Raw genomic sequence first — 20474 nt, forward strand, 5'->3', positions numbered from 1 at the left:
AGGTGTCCCATCTTTGCCCGAGAAGAAGAAGAAGATTTTACACAGGAGAGGGCATGGCCGTATGGGTATGAGGAAAGCAATGTATAACATGACCAAAGTGCGATTTTATAGTCAAGATGATAAAACTGACCAGGTAAAACAAAAGTTTCATACCATATAATTATGGTGGTACAGATTAAAATGCCACAGCTGACCTGAACTTAAATTAACATCAGTGTTCCCAGTGTTGGTATACGCACAATTATGGCTGATACTGACGGGCATTGGTCTATATCAGCCCATTTCCGTTCATTCCCATTTGCCTATTCAAAAACAATAAAAGATAATCCAGCAAACAAATAATACCTTCCCAACAACCTGCATTGGCTCAATAGCGGGGCCCCGCTATAAGCCGATACAGTGCATATGGCTATATCGGCCAATAAGAAGCGATATATAGACAACACTGGTTTGTATGGTTCTCAACGAGCTCTTCAGCACGACTTTTTGGCACTGTGAAAGCTTAAGATGTATACAAGATAAATACATATAAATAATGTTTAAACATTATAAATGCAACGAAAAACCAAGCGTGACAATGTAGATGTAAGCAGTAAATACGATTAGTTCATCTCAAGTTGGTTCATTTTTCAAGATTCACTACTGACATGGAAGCAGTAAATACGACAAGTTTATCTCAAGCTGCTTCAGTTTTCAAGATTCAGTCTAACACAGTTTGAGTTGTCACAAATATCATTTCTGGGTATGAACAACAAGGTTGTTTCAGGTATAATACAACAGAGTTGTTTTTTTAGACAAACAACAAGAAAATCTCAGCAAAAATAAAAATCTCATAACTAAATAATGTAAAAAACACAAAAAGTAGCAAAGATATGAAGAAAACGGAACAAAACAACAAAAGGAAAAAAAACACAAAAATATGTGTTCTTTCATGTTTTTGTTCATTTTGGCATTTCTTTTGGCTGACCAGTTTTTAACGTGTTTTTGTAGGTTTTTTCAAATAAAACATGCTTTATGTTACAATGGTGCCTTATATCAACTCAATTTTTATTTAACTGCTAGAAATGATGATTACATCCAATTTCTTTTTCTCTTTCGAGAGAGCAATGCCAAGTTTGCAGTACAAACTAGGCAATAAGTAATAATCTCAAAAGGATTCCACAGCATAAACGGTCGTTTGAAGCATCAATAATTTTTAAGAAAAGGGCAAGATTTGTCTAACTGGTTTTAAGATGAAAATATCTTGTCCAAACATGGACGGTAAAACAATTATGAGAACTTGAGCCACTGACTTTGATAAAAAGGATCTCTTATTTTGGAAGCGCAATCTTCCATAGATTACATAAGAAGATAATTCTGTAACATTTATTTATTGACCTCTCAATTCTCACTGCTTATAGACGAAAAGTACATATTCCAGGGCAGTTCAGAGCATGCCAGCACAAGGAATTAGGCAATTAGCATATGTTCAAGGACAATTTAGATCAGGTTTGACCTTAACCCGTGAAATTACAGTGCGCTTGTCAAGGCCATGCAGGGAGTCAATCAAGTGCATGCGCAATGAAGCAGGTCCACAAGCCTTCTCCATCCCAAGTTCACTTGCCACACCAAATACAGAGAGTGCTGCTGTAGTGGCATCCAAAGCGCGCTCAGGATCTATCGCAACAAAAGCAGCAATAATAGCTGTGACTGCACACCCTGTTGCTGTGATACGCTGCAACATTGCAACTCCATTGCATGCACCAACCACCTGCCATCCATCTGTGATGATGTCTACAGACCCGGAAACGGCAACTATGGCACCACATGTTTGAGCCAAGCGTTTGGCTGCCTCTATTGCCTCTATTGATTTGTGGGTGCCATCTGTCCCCTTGAGAGGAATAAGCAGAGGACAACAATTAGCATCAATTATTTAGCAATAACAGACAGAATGTAACAGCAGCAACATATCAGGTATAGACATGGAAAAGGCACTTTTGGAAGGGAAAATAGTGAATTTTGATTCACAAAGATGCAGATGAATTAGGTCATAGACAAGTAAAAATTTCAGTGGGACTGGTGTTCATTAAGAGGTGTAAGTTTATTCATCCAGTCGAGGTAAATTATTGGATGGTCAACATGCTTATGCCCTCTGCAAGAGACACTTATCAAAACACCCTGGGTAGGCACTAGGCAGAGCAAGGTTGCCCGAAATCACAAAGACTTTACCCTACTTGAGGACTAAGAATTGACTTTGACAAAAAGAAGAGAGAAGTAAATAGCAAATGTTCAATTATTTCTTAAAGTTGACGATTTTACTAAATTTAGGTCTAACAGAAGTACTAAAAGCCTAAAATACAGGCGTTTCCGAGCAGAAACTTGAAACAAATAGCCTACAACAGTAGACGTGAGGAAGTGCAAAAGAGGAAGCATGTATGCAGCCATCCTATAAGATAACAACCCCTATATTATTGGACAAAGATTTGGAAAGAATAATATAGATTTGGCAAATTTAGACAGTTCAATTTCCCTTAAATTAGGTCGCTAGATGATATGGAGATACAATCATGATAGGAGTTGACTTCTGACATTAGGACCCAATTTAATATGAGTACACAAAGTAGGTTTTAGAAATGGAGGCTGGAACTATGTCCATTTAGTGAGATATCAAGAGGGTGATAGACGTGCCAAGTTTGTCTTCTTTGTGCTGTATCTGTTCGATGACTTTTTCACCTATCTAACCATTCGTCATATGTTGAGCTTCAACTGACAAGCTTCGGCATTTGGCACCACTCTTTATCAGTCAACTAGCTTAATGTGGATGAAATATATGCACACTAATCTGTAAAGTGAAGAACAAAATAAAATGACAGAATTTTACAGTTCGTATGGCTGATACATGATCACAATCAGGGCCGAAAATTCAGTCTTTTTTCCTATCCAAGAAGAGCTATGCAACGTTCCAGTACAATTTCCTCATCAATGAGGTGAGGTTATAACATGAAAGCAAGAGGCGGCCCATCTAATTTAGTCAAAACAAAGTCATGGAGTCATGGTTGAATACTACAAAGAAGAACAACATGAATGACCTAGGAAATCGCTAGGGATATCTGAAATGTTTCAAACTGTTGTAAGGTCATCATCCTCAATCCTCAGGTTTCTAGAAACAGAGCTCTAGATTGCCCAAAACAGAGGTGGGAAGGAAGCAAGATCCTAACAGGACGAGATCACAAGATTTTGCTTCTTAGGAAACGTGTGGGGAAAGCCCTCGGAAGGTTTAGAAGAATGAGATTAAAACTAAGCCAGTTTTGCAGCGCTCTGACTATGTGTTCATATAACCAACCAAATCTGAATAAAACATAACGACACTATATTCAAACAGAGACAAAAAATAAAAGGAAAGGGAGAAAAAGAACAAATGAAACAGACAAAACGAAACACAAACTAATTTTCCTAGTACCATAATCCAAGTAAAGCCGTCGCTTAGCTACCGTAAAAAGTACGTAAAAGCGTTCTGGCCTGTAAATCAAAGAACGTCAAATAGACGGCAGCCGTCAAATATCTACAAAAATGACTAGGCAGCCGAGTAGGCACCAGTTCATGCAGGAGAAAATCGAACTTATTCAAGTTTGTTTTGCAATACGCAGGTTCTTCCCTCCAACTTCTTTCAATTTGGAACATATCACCCTCCGAAGCTGTTCTCGAGATCCTACATGAACAGGCTCAATTATAGTTTGTTAGTTTTGTTGGTTTCTTCTATTGTGATTCCTGAGGCCAATATGTTACGCTTCTCTGCATGGTTTTGCTCCAACGGCTCCCAGGTAGAAACATTTTCCTTTGAAATTGTTCCACTTTCAGTTCAAATCAACGGAAAATAGCATACTTCCCCAATTCCACTTAATATCGCTACCATTGCTTTCCAAATTGGTAGTTTCCTCAAACAGATAAAAGACCCCCAAAAAAAAACTCTAAATAGAAAATGCCTCTGACGTGAACGGTGATAGTGGCCCACTAAGAACTCGAGAAACATAAACAAAATTGGCCTTTGGACTCCTTTTCCTTTGCCCGTGAAAGAAGTTGCAGACTAAGAATCCAATATATAGTTCCATTTGCTATATTCTATTTTAAGGTTTATCAATATTTTCTAATTGAAAGTTTGAAACATGTGTTTTCTCTTTCATTCACTTACTTTCCCACTACTTCCATCCGATAAACTTCATCGACAACAGAAAAGCCCCACAAAAGAAAGAACCTTAAGAACTCGAGCAGAACAAAAAGGAGCGACAAGAACAACTCCTTTTCACCTTGTTGGGTCCAGCAGAAGCACCGGAGAGAGCGATGATCTCCGAAGCGTTCCCCCGAACGACTGCCGGCCGGAGGTCCAGCAACTCGAGGCAAGCGCGGAGTCGGAAACCGGAGGCGGAGACAGCGACGGGGTCAAGCACCCAGGGCTTGCCCAGCCGGTTAGCGATCTCGGCGGCAGCCTTCATAGATGCCAACCACGAGGGAGTGAGTGTACCGACGTTGATAAGGAGGGCGCTGGCGTGAGGGGTGAAGTCAGGGACCTCCTCCAGAGCGTGGACCATGGCAGGGGAAGCACCGGCTGCCAGAAGGGTGTTGGCCATCAGGTCCATGGAGACGAAGTTAGTTATGCACTGGACCAGAGGGAAGGAGTCCCTCACTCTACTCAGAAAACCCCATGCCTTCACCCCCCACCTTCCTTCCTCCTCCTCGTCTTCTTCTTCTTCTTCTTCTTCTTCATTTTCTTCTTCTTCATCAGAACCCAATCTCTTTCCCATTGACTCCCGCTGTTTCTGCCGCGTCCGACCCCGAGCACCCCAGTTAAAAAGCAAACGGGTCGGGTCCCGGGTTTCATGTATGGATAATCAATTCCCATGTTGCAGAATCCCATTAGGTGGTCCCCTTATTATTATTTTTTTTTGTTCTCAATCAAATTTTCTAAACCACGTGCATTCTAATAGACTTGCTCTACAAAAGAATCATTTTATCTGTTTTTTTTTTTTACCAAACAGCTAAGGCATATGCGCATGTAGCTATTCAAAACCAACACATAAATAAAAAAAAAGTACCTCTAGCTAGGGTTCATGCAAAATGTTCTCATTGTTCAAGAGAGCTGCCCATTTATCAAGAAGAGACCCATCCAAATTAACCGACCGGGAAGTTGGATTTAAATCTCATGGGTATCAGATTCGAATACATATGTATCAGCATCCAATTTAGTGCTCTTAAAAATTAGAAAAGTTGAATTTATATTTTTCTAGTAAGGAATAATAATACGAGCTTAATGCAGTACGCCAAAACAACTTTTAATATATCCAAACGAGTATTATAATGACATGGCAAACGAATATGATCCGTTACGTCCCTTCAGACGTTCATTGGCCTCCATTAAAATCAAATCCTTAGATGGCGAAGCAGCTTAAATGTGCAGAGTCCCAAGTATGAAATCCTGTGATTAATTCACTCCCTCTCGTAAAGGAGATGGGTCACATAGTGATGCTGCCATTCTTGGCATGGGGACACTTCAAACCCTTCGTCACCTTCGCCAACCTGATCATCCACCACCACCCATCCCACACCATCACCATCGCCACCACCCCTCTCAACCTCCCCAAGCTCCGCTCCATCCTCCCTCCTTCTACCCCCATCCGCCTGGCTGCCCTTCCCTTCGACCCCTCCTCCCACGGCCTTCCTCCCGACGGCGACTGCACCGACTTCCTCCCTCCCCCCCTCATCGTCCGTCTCTGCTACGCCTCACGCGCCCTTCGCCCCGCCCTCGAAAGACACCTCCGCGACCTCCCCGTCGCGGATCAACCGCCGTGCCTCATTGCTGACATCCTATTTGGCTGGACGGTGGACGTTGCTTCCATTACTGGCGCTTTTCATGCATTCTTTGCGACCCAAGCTGCCTATGGCTTTTGCATCTACATGTCACTGTGGCTGCACCTGCCTCAAGCCATGACGGATTCCGACGAGTTCGAGTTACCGGACTTCCCGGACGTCCGCCTCCACCGCACACAGATCTCCGCGTATGCCAAGACGATGACGCCCTCTGACCCCTGGCCCGTTTTCCTCCGAGAAGAGTGGGCACTGAGATTTGGCACAGGTGGGCTGTTGGTAAACTCGGTGAGGGAGATGGAACCCAAGGGCATGGAGCGACTCCGCACCTTGTTTCCAGGGAGACCCATCTGGAGCATCGGCCCTGCGCTCCCTTCTGCCCTTCCAGTTCCAGCAACTGAGTCTTCATCATCACTCGCGAAGCGGCCGGGGATTTCGCCAGAGGATTGCACTAGATGGCTTGATCACCATCCACCCGGCTCGGTTCTCTACATGTCGTTCGGTTCGCAGAACACCATCTCCGCGTCTCAGATGAAAGCTTTGGCGAAGGGTTTGGCGGAGAGTGGGGTGGCTTTCATATGGGTGGTAAGGCCGCCGGTGGAGTTTAAGTTGGAGGAAGAGTTCAGATCGTCGGAATGGTTGCCGAAAGGGTTCGAGGATAGGATACGGGAGAAGAAGCGAGGATTGGTGGTGAGGAACTGGGCTCCGCAGTTGACCATCTTGGCCCACGAATCAACGGGTGGGTTCTTGAGCCACTGCGGGTGGAACTCGGTGCTGGAGAGCCTGAGCCATGGGGTGCCTCTCATAGGGTGGCCTATTGCGGCGGAGCAGTTCTACAACTCGAAGATGATGGAGGAGGAGATGGGGGTGGGAGTGGAGCTGGCGAGGGGGAACCAGGCGGAAGTCAGGAAGGAAGAGGTGGTGAGGGTGGTGGCGTTGGCGATGGGAGAGACGGAGAAGAGGGAGGAGATGAGGAGAAAGGCCAGTGAAGTAAGAGAAGTGTTAAGAGGGGCGTGGAGGAAGCAGGTTGGTGACGGTGGTGGAGGCAACTGCGTCGGTTCATCCTTTGCCGCCATGAATGATTTCCTTGAAACTGCGTTTTCCAGGTGAGATGACAAGGCATCAACAGGCGGCAGGGCTTCATCGCGTTCTTGGTTCAACAGGTCCTCGTGCTGCACTGTGTGGTATTCTGATTGGAATGGCTGTGGGACATGATTATTATTTTCTTAATGCCAGAATGACCAAACGTTTACTGTACCACTTTGCGGATTAGTGTATTGTATCATTTTGTTGCTACACGTTCTTTCTGTCTTTTAGACTTTTTTTTAATGAGAATCCCTTCTTCTTAGCTTGTCGTTTACAAGTTTTTTGAAATATCACCTTCACTTTTTCTTTTCTTTTCCAGGGAAATTCATTTTTGAATTTTGAGAAACCGTTGTTTCATCAACGAACACATGCAGATTTAACGCACTTGTTTGAAGGATTTATGGATTTGATTTGAATAAGAAGATCTGACTGGTTATGAAATCTAACCACAACATGCAGTCACATCATGCAAAACCCTCGAATATATCTGAAAAAGATGCTTTAAAATGTATAAGAAGGATATAGAAAGATTTAAGGAAAAAGCTAAAAAAATTTCAAGTCCTGTTTGTTATACGGGTATAAATTAAAGATAATTCCCGTTGTTCCTATTTATCCGACAACTCAAGTCAACCCCTAGTATTAGTCATTTTTTTTCTCGCCAACGAAGATCTCAGGTTAAACCCTACGTTACGTTAGTAATGCTCCACAAAGAAAGCTGGGAATGGAAAAACGTGAAGCGCAAGAGATTCACTGACGCAGTCACGAAAACAAAGGAAACCTGGGTAAACACCGATCACGAAACCCTTACATAACGTTCAGATCAGAACCAATGGCGTCTGTGGCAGCAGCTCCCCCAAACGAAGGCTGACTCCGACGAGTTTGGGCTGCCGGATTGTGCTGACATCAGACTCCACCGCGCACAGCTCCCCCACAATGCCAGGTGGCCGGATTTCCTCGGGGAAGAGATCAGCATGATTCTCGGCGCAGACGGGGTCTTGGTGAACATGGTAGAGGCGATGGAGATCAAGGGCGTGGGCCGAATCACTACCAGAGTCAGAAATTTTTGATTGGGAGCACTCATTGATCTTTCGCTTAAAACGACTCACTACCAGGGTAAAAAAAAAAAAAAATAATTGAGGGGCACTAATTGATCTTTCGCTTAAAAGCGATGGAGACCAAGAGCGTGGGCCGATTCACTAGCAGTGACCCACGCCAGTCACACAGTTCACCACCATCTTTCCAGGAAGACCCATCTGGTGCATCGGCCCCGCGCTGCCTTCCTCCTGCCTCTCGACCGACCCATCGAAGGCGAAATCACTACTCGTGAAGGAACCGAGCATTTCCACGGAGGACTGCATGGAATGGCTCCACCTCCACCAACCCGTCTCGGTTCTGTACACATCGTTCGGTTCGCAAAACACCATTTTCGCGTCTCAGATGAAAGCGCTGGTGATGGGTTTGGAGGAGAGCGTGGTGGCTTTCATATAGGTGGTGTGACCGCCGGTGGAGTTTAAGTTGGAGGAAGAATTCAGATCGTCGGAATGGTTGCCGAAGGGGTTCGAGAAGAGGATGAGGGAGAGGAAACGACGGTTGGTAGTGAGGAATTGGGCTCCCCAACTGACCATCCTGGCCCACGAATCAACGGATGGGTTCTTGAGAGTTGAGCCACTGCGGGTGAAACTCGGTGCTGGAGAGCCTCTTCCATGGGAAGCCGCTCATAAGGTGGCCTATTGCGGCGCTTTTCATAGCCAAAAATTTAGTATCACAACAGGTTTGTTTCAACATTATCAACAGTTTGATCCAATCTCTACATGATCTTGTTATCTCATTCAGAGACTTACCTAGACTTACCTGAAACTGTGTAACACGCCCATTATAAATATGTACGCCCACTATAAATATATAGATTGAATACAAACAACTGAAATTTTCTCTCTTTCGTTCTCTCATTCACATTTACAAGTTTATTATGATATGAGAGCATCTTCAATCGAGCGCCCCAATCGATCATTATTATGATAGGCCGGATGTCATCAGTATAATAGGCCAGATGTCATCAGAGTTGAGTCTGCTCTCCTCTGATTAATGCCGTGGCGCTGGCACAAAGAGACCCGTTGGGAAACGGCGACGGTCGTAGCAGGCGTGGCGAGTGAGGGTACACCTGAGCTTGCAGTAGTGAGACTCCACACCTTGACGTTCTTGTCCCAGGCCTGCCTCTCAATCTCTCTGAATCTGGTAAGGCGGAAAAGGTTGCACGTGCGGTTTGGCCGGAGAGACGAGGAACCGGTACCACCCTGGATCCTGAGATGATGGTGGGAGAATAGGTGTTCGGGGAGAACCAGACGCAGCTGACCCAATTAGTGTGGCTGTCGGCGTCCTGAATCGTGTACTTACATCGAGAGCGTTCCAGAGCTTGATGGTGCGATGGCCTTCTGAGCAGAGGCGCTCTGCCACGTTAAAAGAATTTTTCCAAGGTTTATGATGTAAATATCGTCAGTCCTGCGCTTGAAGAGGTGGCGCTCCATCTGGAAGTCGTAGTTCTTGGTGCCAAAGTGGACGTCAGCTGTGAAGCATCATTTGTATGTTCGCCAACTTTTTAGTGTGAGCCCTGCAACTCTCAAATTCACGTGGGAGCGATGCAACGATCTTGTCCAGTACAATCTTGTCCAGTCATGGATCTTGAACTTGATCCATAAATACTTGATTGTTAATGTGATCCATGCAACGTCGGCAGCAGAAGTTTGGAGGGACCTTAAAGCCAGATTCACCCAAATGAATGGACCTCGCATATACCAAATACAACAACAAATCATAAATTGCAGACAACATCAATCATTCAATGCAGCTTACTAGATAAGGGCTTGTGTGAAGAATTAGGATTATATATATCGATGTTCTTAATTGTTCTTGTGGGTCCGTAAAAACTATTAAGATCAACCAACAGGACCACCTTATGTAATTTCTAATGGGACTCAACAATAGTTATGCAACTGGTAGGAGTCAACTCATATTAATGGATCATCTTCCAACCATTGCCAAGGCGTACTCTCTTCTCATCCAATAAGAAAAACAAAGAGACGTTAATATTATTCAAAATGATCAAAGGACTTCTATCTTGTTGTTCAGTCTCATGATGGAGACAAACATAATAAAATCAAGGAGAAGGGAAGACTTCGACTAAAATGCGAGCATTGCGGGAAAGTCGGCCACATTAAGGCAAAGTGTTATTTCCTTGTTGATTTTCCTAACAAGTCGGGTTCTTCCAATGCACCAACAAGACCAAAGGTGAACGCCACGAGGTCCCCTACTATCGACTAGTCCCAAACTCAGTTATTTCGAAAATTTCTTGAGTTCAAAGAAAACTCAAGCCAAGGTACCAATGACCCCAAAATAAATCTTTCATGTAAGCTCCCATCATTCATTTCTTGTGCCACAACCAGCCAATCATGAATTCTTGACACCGGTGCAACACACCACATCACCAATGTCTTATCTATCCTTGACCAACCCATAATCATAAATCATCCACCAATCCACCTACCCAATAACTCTAAAACTATTGTCTCACATGTAATAGATGTGATTATTTCCCCCACCATTACTTTCAAAAATGTTTTATATGTCCCAACATTTCATTTCAATCTCATCTGCATACTAAGCTTTGTAGTGACTCAAAATGTGATGCAAAGTTTAATGAGAACTTTTGTTTGTTGCAGGACCGTCACTCGATGACTACGATTGGAACAGGTAAATTGGAAAACGGATTGTACGTACTCAATGAAGAAAGATTTGCTGTTAGCACAACCACGATCAAACTTATACATTGGCATCTCAGACTTGGGCATGCTTCTAATCCTAAACTCCTTACTTTATCTCACTTGAAACTCATTGATTCCTATATGTCATTTGATAATTGTGATACTTATTTTGTTGCTAAAAGCACTAGACTTCCCTTTCCAACTAGTTCTATCTCTACTCATGCACCTTTTGAATTGATTCACTGTGATGTTTGGGGAGGCTACCAGACACCTTCATTTAAGTGGCGCACATTATTTCTTAACTATAGTAGATGATTTTTCTCGACCTACATGGATCTATGTTATGAGACACAAACCTGAAGATTTTTGCATGATTAGAAGTTTTGTCACACTTATAGAAAATCAATTTCAAACAAAAATTAAACTTATTAGGAGTGATAATGGGACTGAATTTTTTTCTCAAGATATGCAAAATTTTCTTCATGAAAAAGGAATTGATCGTCAACATAGTTGTGCTGCGACACCACAATAAAATGGAGTAGTTGAACGCAAGCATAGAGATCTTCTAAATATGGCTTGATCCCTTCTTTTTCAAGCAAATTTGCTCGTGAAATTTTGGGGAGAATGCATTACCGCAACTGCTTATCTACTAAATAGGTTGCCCATGGATGCACTTCACAATAAAACTTCTTATGAAATCTTGTTCCAAAAAGCCCCAACTACAAACACTTACGCGTGTTTGGATGTCTATGCTATGCCCATAATATTTATAAAAAACATAAATTTGATATGTGTGCAAGAAGATGTATCTTTCTTGGATATCCATATGGAAAAATGTCATATCAAGTGTATGATCTTGAAAACAATGTTTTGTTCACCAGTAAGGTTGTTCGTTTTTGTGAAAACTATTTTTCTTAAAAAAGTGAGAATATTATTAATGGAGATGAAATAGTAGTGTTTCTCTTACCATTCAGTAATCAAATCTTAAGCGAACATGAGATCTTTTCAAATTCAACCCAACATCAAGATCCTATCCCTGATTTGCAAACAAATCATGACCACCACAATATTCAACCTAGTAATGAACTAGGCAACTAGGCAACCAAACCCAAGATACTAGTAATATCAACCCAGACACCACCAATAATTCCATCCAACTCCGTAGGTCTTCCCGCCCAAGACATATGCCCAATCACCTTAAGGACTATAAATGTCCTTCTGCCCTACCCATTTCCAACAAGTTGTTAACGAGTGATGTTCGACAACACCAAAAGATACATGTTATCCAATTGCATCATATATTGATGTCTCCAATTTCACCTCCTATTATCTATGTTTCATGACTACCCTACTTAAGCAACATGAGTCTTCATCTTTTACCCAAGCTATGCAGGACCCAAAGTGGCGAGAAGTCATGCGTGTTCAAATTGATGTATTGCAAGACAACTAGACTTGGACCGTCACCAAGCTACCTCCCGACAAAACCCCCATCGGTTGCAAATTGGTGTTCAAGATCAAATATCAATCTTATGGATCCGTTGAAAGATACAATGCCCGCATTGTTGCCAAATGATACAATCAGACTGAAGGTGTTGATTATAATGAAACTTTCACCCATGTTGCCAAAATTTCTACCATCCCCGTTTGCTCGTCCTTGCAGCCATTAAAAGGTGGCACCTATTTTAGGTTGATGTTAATAACGCATTTCTTCATGGCGACTTAGTAGAAGAAGTACATATGCAGTTGCCACCTTGGTTCACTCGACAAGGGAAAAAAGATATGGTATGTCGATTGAACAAATCCATTTATAGACTTAAATAATTGTCAGGAAATTGGTTCTCTAAATTGACAACATTTCTCACAAGTTTGGGTTTTTCCCAGTCAAAGGTAGATTACTCATTCCTTGCCAAAACCATGATTAGAGAAAGGTTCTTTCTAGTAATCTATGTAGATGATATAATTATTGCAGGCGATGACTTTGGGAATCAAGAATATCAAATATGTGATGAATGAAAAATTCAAGTTAAAAGACTTGGGCAAGCTCAGATACATGCTCAGGATTGAAGTTACAAGATCTGAAAGAGGGATATTTTTATCCCAAAAGAAATATCTCCTCAATATTTTACATGAAACAAACTATATGAGAGCAAAACCATATGACTCTTCTATGGAACAACACTTGAGGCTTGATAATGATGTCCTGAAAAAAGCCAGTCAATACAGAAAAATCATTGGCAAACTCATATATTTGACTATAACTAGACCCGAGATCGTACATACAGTACATATATTAAGTCAATTTATGAGCAAACCTCGCATCCCGCATAGAGAAGCAATGAATCGTCTTCTAAAGTACCTAAAGGGGAACTGCAGGCTATGGAGTATTATTGTCTTCAGAATATCCCATCCAACTTAAGGCATATTGTAATTCAGATTGAGCATCTTGTCACATGACTCGCAGATCGACAAGTGGATAATGCACTATGATCGGCAACAATCTCATTACATGGAAAACAAAAAAACAAACAACAGTTTCTAGGTCTTCTGCTGAAGCTGAATACCGATCCATGGCACTTACGACATGTGAACTCATATGGCTTAAAGCTCTTCTACACTATTTTGGGATATCTCACACAGAGCCGATCACTTTATTTTGTGATAATCAAGCCGCAATGCACATAGCAGCCAATCTTATGTTTCATGAGCAGACCAAGCATATTGAAATTGATTGTCATAGACAAAATTCTAAGTGGAGAGATTCATACTCAGTTTGCGCTCTCTTTTCAGCAATTACAGACATATTCACTAAGTCACTAGGACTAGAAGTGTTTCAAACATTAAAAAGCAAGTTGACACTCTTCAATCCAGGAACGCTAACTTAAAGGGGAGTGTTGGAAAGATCTAACAGATAAGCTTTTCATAGCAAAAATTTTGGTATCACAACAGTTTTGTTTTATCTTTATCAATAGTTTGATCCAATCCCTACATGATCTCAGTTATCTCATTGGGAGACTTACGTAGAACTGTGTAACGCCTACATAATATGTAGATCTGTCATGAATGCAAGTGATTTCTCTCATTCGTTCTGTCCTTCACCTTTACAAGTTTATCACGGCGAAGCAGTTTTACAACTCGAAGATGATGGAAGATGATGGAGGAGGAGATGGGGGTGGCAGTGGAGATTGGCGAGGGGGAACCAGGGGGAGGTGAGGAAGGAAGAGGTGGTGAGGCCGAGGGTGGTCAGGTGGGGTTGCTGATGGGAGAGACGGAGAAGAGGGAGGAGATAAGGTGAAAGGCCGGTGAAGCAGGGGAAGTGTTGAGAGGGGCGTGGAGGAAGAAGGGCAACGGTGAGAATGGTGGCACGGAAACGGGATCTTCCCTGTCGGAATTGAATGACTTTAGTGCAACCAGGTCAACCAAGAGAAGGCCAAGGAATTAAAATGGACGAGATGGGTACAACTAGATCATCTTTTCCTCTTCTTCTGCGTTGCCCATCTTTCTTTAATGGATTTTTTATTAATTGAAGTTTTAATCCTAGTCCTATTTGATATTCTTTAATTTCTCATATTTCCAAATTCATACTCTTATTCGCTTTTAAATAGTTTGACATCCACCGTTCAGTCTACTGCTGTTCATGGTTCACGTAATGGGACGTTTTAGCTTAACCTAACCTATGCTGGTTTATGAAGACAAAGACTATTTGTCTGGAATTGAAAGTTCCTCATGAATCAATGTCGCCGTCAAGCGCATCCATCGACTCCAAACACAAGCACTTGAATTGAGTTCCTTTTTTCCCAAACAATCCCCTATGGCTTTATCTCTGAAATGCCAACACAGCCCACATTATCCCGTGATTTTTAGTTTCAGGCCTACCTTTTTTGAATGCTTAGTGCACATCCATTTTTCCATCCATCCTGACTCCAAATCATGTGCCCCAAAAAGTTGGGATTAACGGTACAATGCTCAAAGTCGGACGGCAGCGGTGCCCTCCATATTTCCCATCTGCCACAGGGTTTTATGGAGTCTTTTGAGTTTGGCAAGGGTTGCCAAGAAAGCAAGTGATTGGAAGTTAAGTTCGCATGAATCATGAAGCACCAAAGAATTCAACTAGTAAACTTCGATATAGAAGACCTAGGAACGCCTTTCTCGGCCAGCAGTATGTCCATTTACTATTTTTTAGAGCCACAGTAAAAGAAAGTCGCAGTAAAGGGTGAAATCTTAAAAGCAGAGCAACTGATAAGTTGCCTATATATGGTACATGTTTTTTGCGTCGACATCTCCAGTCTCGACGAACATTCAATGCAACAAAAGGTTACATCTAGAGGAGAAGTTAGCTCCAGATGATTGCTAGATTTCCCTGAACACCCACCATGGAGCAAACTTGCTTGCCATAAATTGTCCTGCCCCTTCTATCCGTTTTTCTACAATTCTAGCACCACATCTGTACATTACAAGAATATTGGCAGGTTATAACTCACAAGAATAAAACATTCTCTGTTTAAACGTGTAGTCAAAAGATTATTGCTTGAAGAACTTACAGTCTGAATCTGTCGTGATCCAGCTACCCCTCTTCGTGGGTTCCTTGACAATGCATGCAGAGATTGAAATTGCTTTGGGATGTGATGTTTGACCTGCAAGCGCCTTCTGTCTCCAGCTGGAGGAAGATTTTATGGATTGTTCAGAAGAATCAGAACTGGCAGAGTAGGCTGAACGGTTACCAACATCATATTTGCAGTTTAATATGCTCGAATTTGATGGTTCATTGTCGTAACGCCCTGATCCGAGTGCCCCACGATTCCGGAAATACAGAACCTTCAACCACAAATACTACAGCAGGTTACCATCAACGTACCGAAGATGAACATACATTTTTCCTGCTATTTATTTCTTCACAGTGGAATCGAGCCACCTCTACACTCAAACTCTCCAGGCAGCTGCAAGCCCTTCTGCCTGATGATGTCTATATATTAAGTTTGGTAATCTATCATATATCATTTTGACTCTTCTTTTCTTTAAGACCAAGTCAGCCAATGAGTCGAGGCATATATAAACTAGCCACAGGTGAGATTTCTCAACGTGTTCTCTCGGCCTGTGATCTATGATTATGTGGGCAACAAAAAGGGACCAAAAGGATTGAACTTCCATAGTTGAGACGACAATCATGGGCTACCCACCATTCATCAACATATTACAGATAATTGAGGAAATTCAAAAGTAGCGGAGTTACTTTGGTTTTACTTGACCATCGAACAACTAAAGAAACTGGTCATACTTATTTTCGAGGTTACTGAAGAAAGTAAAAGAATTGTGCTAAAGGGAAGATATACTGAAGAAAGTAAAAGAACTGTGCTAAAAGGAACTTACCTTCCATCTTTTGCTTCCTTCACCGTCGGTGTTGGATGCTGCTGCCCAACGTAACAGTTCCTTCATTTTGGACAATGCCCTTCCCTTTTCCGCTCCTCCTCTGTGCAATTTACGCTTCGGACATCCACTAATCCCCTGATTTATACCACTTGCATGATACATGCATGCATCGCGCAGTGGTAGAACATCTCTACCAACCTGATGAATCCCTGCCATATGGCCGTGACCCACCGTAGTCGTATTGATGAAATCTGGTTTCAAACCCAGCATGCGGTGCTTCAATGTGCCATAAAACAATGCAGTGCTGCTGTCAACTCCTTCCCCCAATAATAAGCCCAAGGTGTTCTTACAATTCTTCTCTTCTGAGTTTTCCTCCTCGTAATCCTGAGAGAGAGCTGGTGCACAAGCTCGGTTGAAAGGAATTATGTCTCTTGATTTTGCTTCTGCTGAAAAACTCCACTGTATTAGTATGATCACTTCCTCATGTGGGTGGCGAAACTGCATAGCTGATACTAAACCCAATGCATTGGTCAAATTACAAATTGTTGGGGAAGTAGGAAGAGGATTAGAAAAAGTCGAGTTTCCTTCGCCGTTTCCTATGCTATATATAAATTAGTAACAGCTTCTTCAACAGTAACTTGGGGAGAGGTTCAGTAGCCGAAAATGACAGTAAACCAAGCAATTTAGTGACGGACCTGCTAGAAATGCTTTGCTTCTCTGTATGTTTTCTTTGTTAACCTTCTGTCCGGCCGTAAGAAGCCACTGAATGATCTATATCAAAAGTCCCTTGGATGTTAGCCATGAAAATATCTCGAAGGGAAAGAAGATGGGCTTGTGAGTTCATCCCATTACCTGCAGCATGTTGTATATAGACGTAGGATGGACGGCTGAAGATGCTGCCAATGAGATAATTGGATTTGCTACAAATCTTCAGCAGATTGGCACAGTCTTATATAACAAATAGACCCGCAATTTTCCTCGTACACATAGCACAACTTGTCCAAGTGGCCATTATCGACAACTAACAAATCTTTCTTTGATGAAACCCAACAACAATAAGTCAGTACTACTCACTTGGAGTGAGCATGTAGCCGCAAGCCCCTTAGCTAGCTAGTGATGTCAACGGATTGAATTTGGATAAGATATCTAACTAAACTGCTTTCACAAGTTCTATATGAAACAATTTGACATCCAATTAAGAAATTGGATCCAGTTCAAAATTTTAAAAAAAGAGACCTGATTGGATTTCGATTTGAATTGGGGTTTAAACAAATACCCAATCATATTGTGATTTAGATTCAGTTTCAGTTTCAAATAAATATCCTACATCCAACATCCACACATTTTGAAAATCGGTTCTTAATACATCATAATGCAATGCAGTTCAATTTCGGTTGTATACTTAAAAATAGGATTCGGACAAAAAAACAAAAACAAAACAAAACAAAGTTAGATTTGGATCGAGTTTAGATTGTGAACTCAAAATTGGATTCAGATTACATCCGCTTAAGATTAAATCCATGGACATCTATATTAGGGTCGTGCTCGCTATTCTCGTGTCATGTTCGAGCTGACACTTATTGGGGTCTGCCCAAGTCAACTAAGCTAACATGAGTTGAATAAATAATTAAGCATGAAAAGAAAGAGAGTTCATTTTTCTTATCATGTACACAACAATTCTATGAAACCACAATATTCCAATCGGATCCCGTGCCTTTTGGTCAACCCCTTAGACATTGCGTTGTAGAATTTGGCAACACTGGTTTAACATTATCTAGCATTAGATCGTCCTTGAATTTTTTGCTTGCCTTTTTCTGTTCAACAATGAAAAGCTACTCGCCTCCCCATCAAAATTAATCTCAGAGATCAAAGCACTTGGGCATGATCCCGAAACCAAGAGCAGCCTACGATTGGCACTTTGCATAAAGTGCCAAGTCAGACCTATTTTAAGAATGAACCAAGCAGCTGTTGACTTAGCTTGGTTTCGCTCATCTTGAAATTTACATTATTGATGGGAACAAGCGCCCGTTTCAGGTTCATGATAAAAGCTATGTTTCATACAAAAGCTCCAAATAACAGCCTAGAGTGAACTTCTTTAACCTGAGAAACAGACAAGTTGGCTACAATTATTTTTCTCTATATTACACTTCCATCAATAAACTTGTGCTCTTACAGCTTTAGCTAACATTTTCAATTTCTCAGGTTAATCTGAAGCCACTAATCAACAGTTTTCTCAAAAAGGGATATATCCTTAATTAGAAAAATTGCAAGAGATGGAACCTTTATGAGAACTATAAGCAAAAGTAAGCCTAAACGAAATCTTAAGAGAAACACTTTTACTCTCAATTCTTTAGTCCAAGCGTGAGTGTGAAGCTTAGCTAGAGGCTTAGTAAAACGAGCCTAACCCGAACACAAGATGCGTACAATTATTCCTAGGTCCGAACCGAAGCTTGCTATATATATATATATATATATAACATAAAAGTGCTTCCCTTTACAATAACAGGAAATCTGGAGGAATGTACCTTGCTATTGCTACTACATAGTGTGCCTTTGTGGTGCAATAGAAAGCCACGTTCGTTGCCCATATATTTAAATCCATTGATGCGCTCCCTGCTGCTCTCTGTTTGGCAAAGAGTTGGAAAGTGAGCCTTCGCTATTTAACAAGAGCACCTGTTTGAGGAATGCTCGCAAGTCGGAACGTATCTTACTTTCCTAGGGAGTGCTCTCCAACACATGGCTTCCCACTTCTTCCAATGCTTCACCAGATCACGTGGATTCGTCGACGTTTCCAAAAGCTTTCAAAAACTATCATCAACTGCGTGCTTTTTATTTAGTATCAGCAACTATCCAAGTTGAACCGGCTAACGAGGATTCTCAAGGACAGCATATGAATGATGTAAATCAACTGGCATATTAAATTTTACCATGTCTCCAATTTGGGAAACCATGACTGTAGAGGGGTTCCCCACATTCTCAGCAACTTAGGTGCTTGCATACTTCACTTGGGTAGTGAGATAGAGCCTATAGATCTTCAATTTACAGAATGTCAAGAGTTCGATACTCGGTCCGTTTTTATTGGTATTGTTTGGTTGCAAGTCCAGTCTGCATATTCAGAAAAAAAAAAAGAAGAAGAAGAAAAAGGTTAGGCTCTTCGGTGAAGATCCAACTTAACCGACGAATTGAATATATACAACTGATGTGACATGTCAAAAGCGCTATGTTATGCAAGCTTTGTATAGACTCGATATTATTTTTTAAACATTCTGCGGTTTACCAAAATTTTACTTCAATATGAGCTTCTGTCAGAAAATAAAACCCAAAATGACATTTTTCTTGTTTATGATATACTTCCATTAGATCGAATTATGGGAAACTTTCCCAGAATACTTATATGGTTTTGAGGAGTTCTTCTTCTAGGTCAAGGTAAGTTAAAAGGACCAGGTGGGTAGACACCATTTCTGTCTTGGTTTATATGAGAATTCTCTAAGCATTTTTAACATTCCTCTTGATGCTAAAAGATACGAATCCCAATGTATCCGTACCCTCAAAAGTGATGTAACTTCTACTAACATTCAGGTTGACTACCTTGGAGTTGCTTGGTCCGGAGTACCTTTGAGTTGCTTCATGGGAAACTGTGGTAGCGTCATCCACCGAGTTCGATCCAAATGCAAGCCCTTGCTTCAAGTTGATGTTGAGAGACTTCAAGACCTTTATATCTTGCGACGGCGATTTTTGGGCGTTATGCCCACAAGAGGGGCGACCCACAACCCGGCGGCCCAGACAAGGAGCCCCGCAAGTCGTGTGTTCATTGGGGGAGGCGGGCTTTCATGCCCTCCCTTCTTATGGTTAACATATAAACTGCTTCCATATCTTACCTTGCTTCAAATTTGACAGTATCAATTTGATTCTTCTGATATTTTAATCAATTACGAAATTGTTTGAGTGTAAATTGAGCCTTTACGTGTATCCAGGAGTTTATGACATTTTACAATTTAAGCCGTAGAAATGCAAGTTAGAATATAGATATATTTCAAGGGAAACGCATAATTCATAAGCTTGATTAATCCAATCATCTATATTTTACAAGGGTCAAACTTGAATACACTGCAAATGATGCCATTCAGACGGTTTTTGACTTTTTGCGTACATATTTCAAGTCTTCTTCCATATCCGAATTGTGATTCTCAACAGAGCTATATTCTGACTTACGAGGGATGGGGCTCATCGAAATTGCCCAATCCGCATTTGACCATACGTTTCCATCATTGGAAAAAGCAATTTTATGCTTGTCGCTAAGCAGCTTTTCTCAAAAAAATAAAAAATAAAAATAAAAATGAAAAATAAAAAATCTGCGGGGAACTAACCACCCCACCAACATCAAAACCAAAAAAAAGGAAAAAAAACAAAAAACAAAATACTAGTTCA

At 41.5% G+C, this 20474-nt stretch overlaps 2 protein-coding genes and 1 pseudogene across 2 annotated transcripts; 2 read left to right on the forward strand and 1 right to left on the reverse strand.

Moving 5' to 3' along the window:
- Positions 1-1345: 1345 nt before the first annotated feature.
- On the reverse strand, positions 1346-4792 carry LOC116253589 (hydroxyethylthiazole kinase). The gene is made up of 2 exons (XM_031628492.2): positions 4284-4792; positions 1346-1870 (listed from the first exon to the last, which is right to left on the reverse strand). The coding sequence occupies exons 1-2, from the start codon at positions 4776-4778 to the stop codon at positions 1469-1471; spliced, it is 897 nt and encodes a 298-aa protein (XP_031484352.1). The 5' UTR covers positions 4779-4792; the 3' UTR covers positions 1346-1468.
- A 689-nt stretch (positions 4793-5481) lies between these two features.
- On the forward strand, positions 5482-6948 carry LOC116253279 (UDP-glycosyltransferase 92A1-like). Its single transcript, XM_031628043.1, has one exon. The coding sequence runs from the start codon at positions 5482-5484 to the stop codon at positions 6946-6948; it is 1467 nt and encodes a 488-aa protein (XP_031483903.1).
- A 1-nt stretch (position 6949) lies between these two features.
- Positions 6950-10242, forward strand: LOC116253280 (UDP-glycosyltransferase 92A1-like; annotated as a pseudogene).
- Positions 10243-20474: the final 10232 nt, after the last annotated feature.

This window comes from Nymphaea colorata, chromosome 4 (assembly GCF_008831285.2).
Source record: "Nymphaea colorata isolate Beijing-Zhang1983 chromosome 4, ASM883128v2, whole genome shotgun sequence".
Taxonomy (NCBI): domain Eukaryota; kingdom Viridiplantae; phylum Streptophyta; class Magnoliopsida; order Nymphaeales; family Nymphaeaceae; genus Nymphaea; species Nymphaea colorata.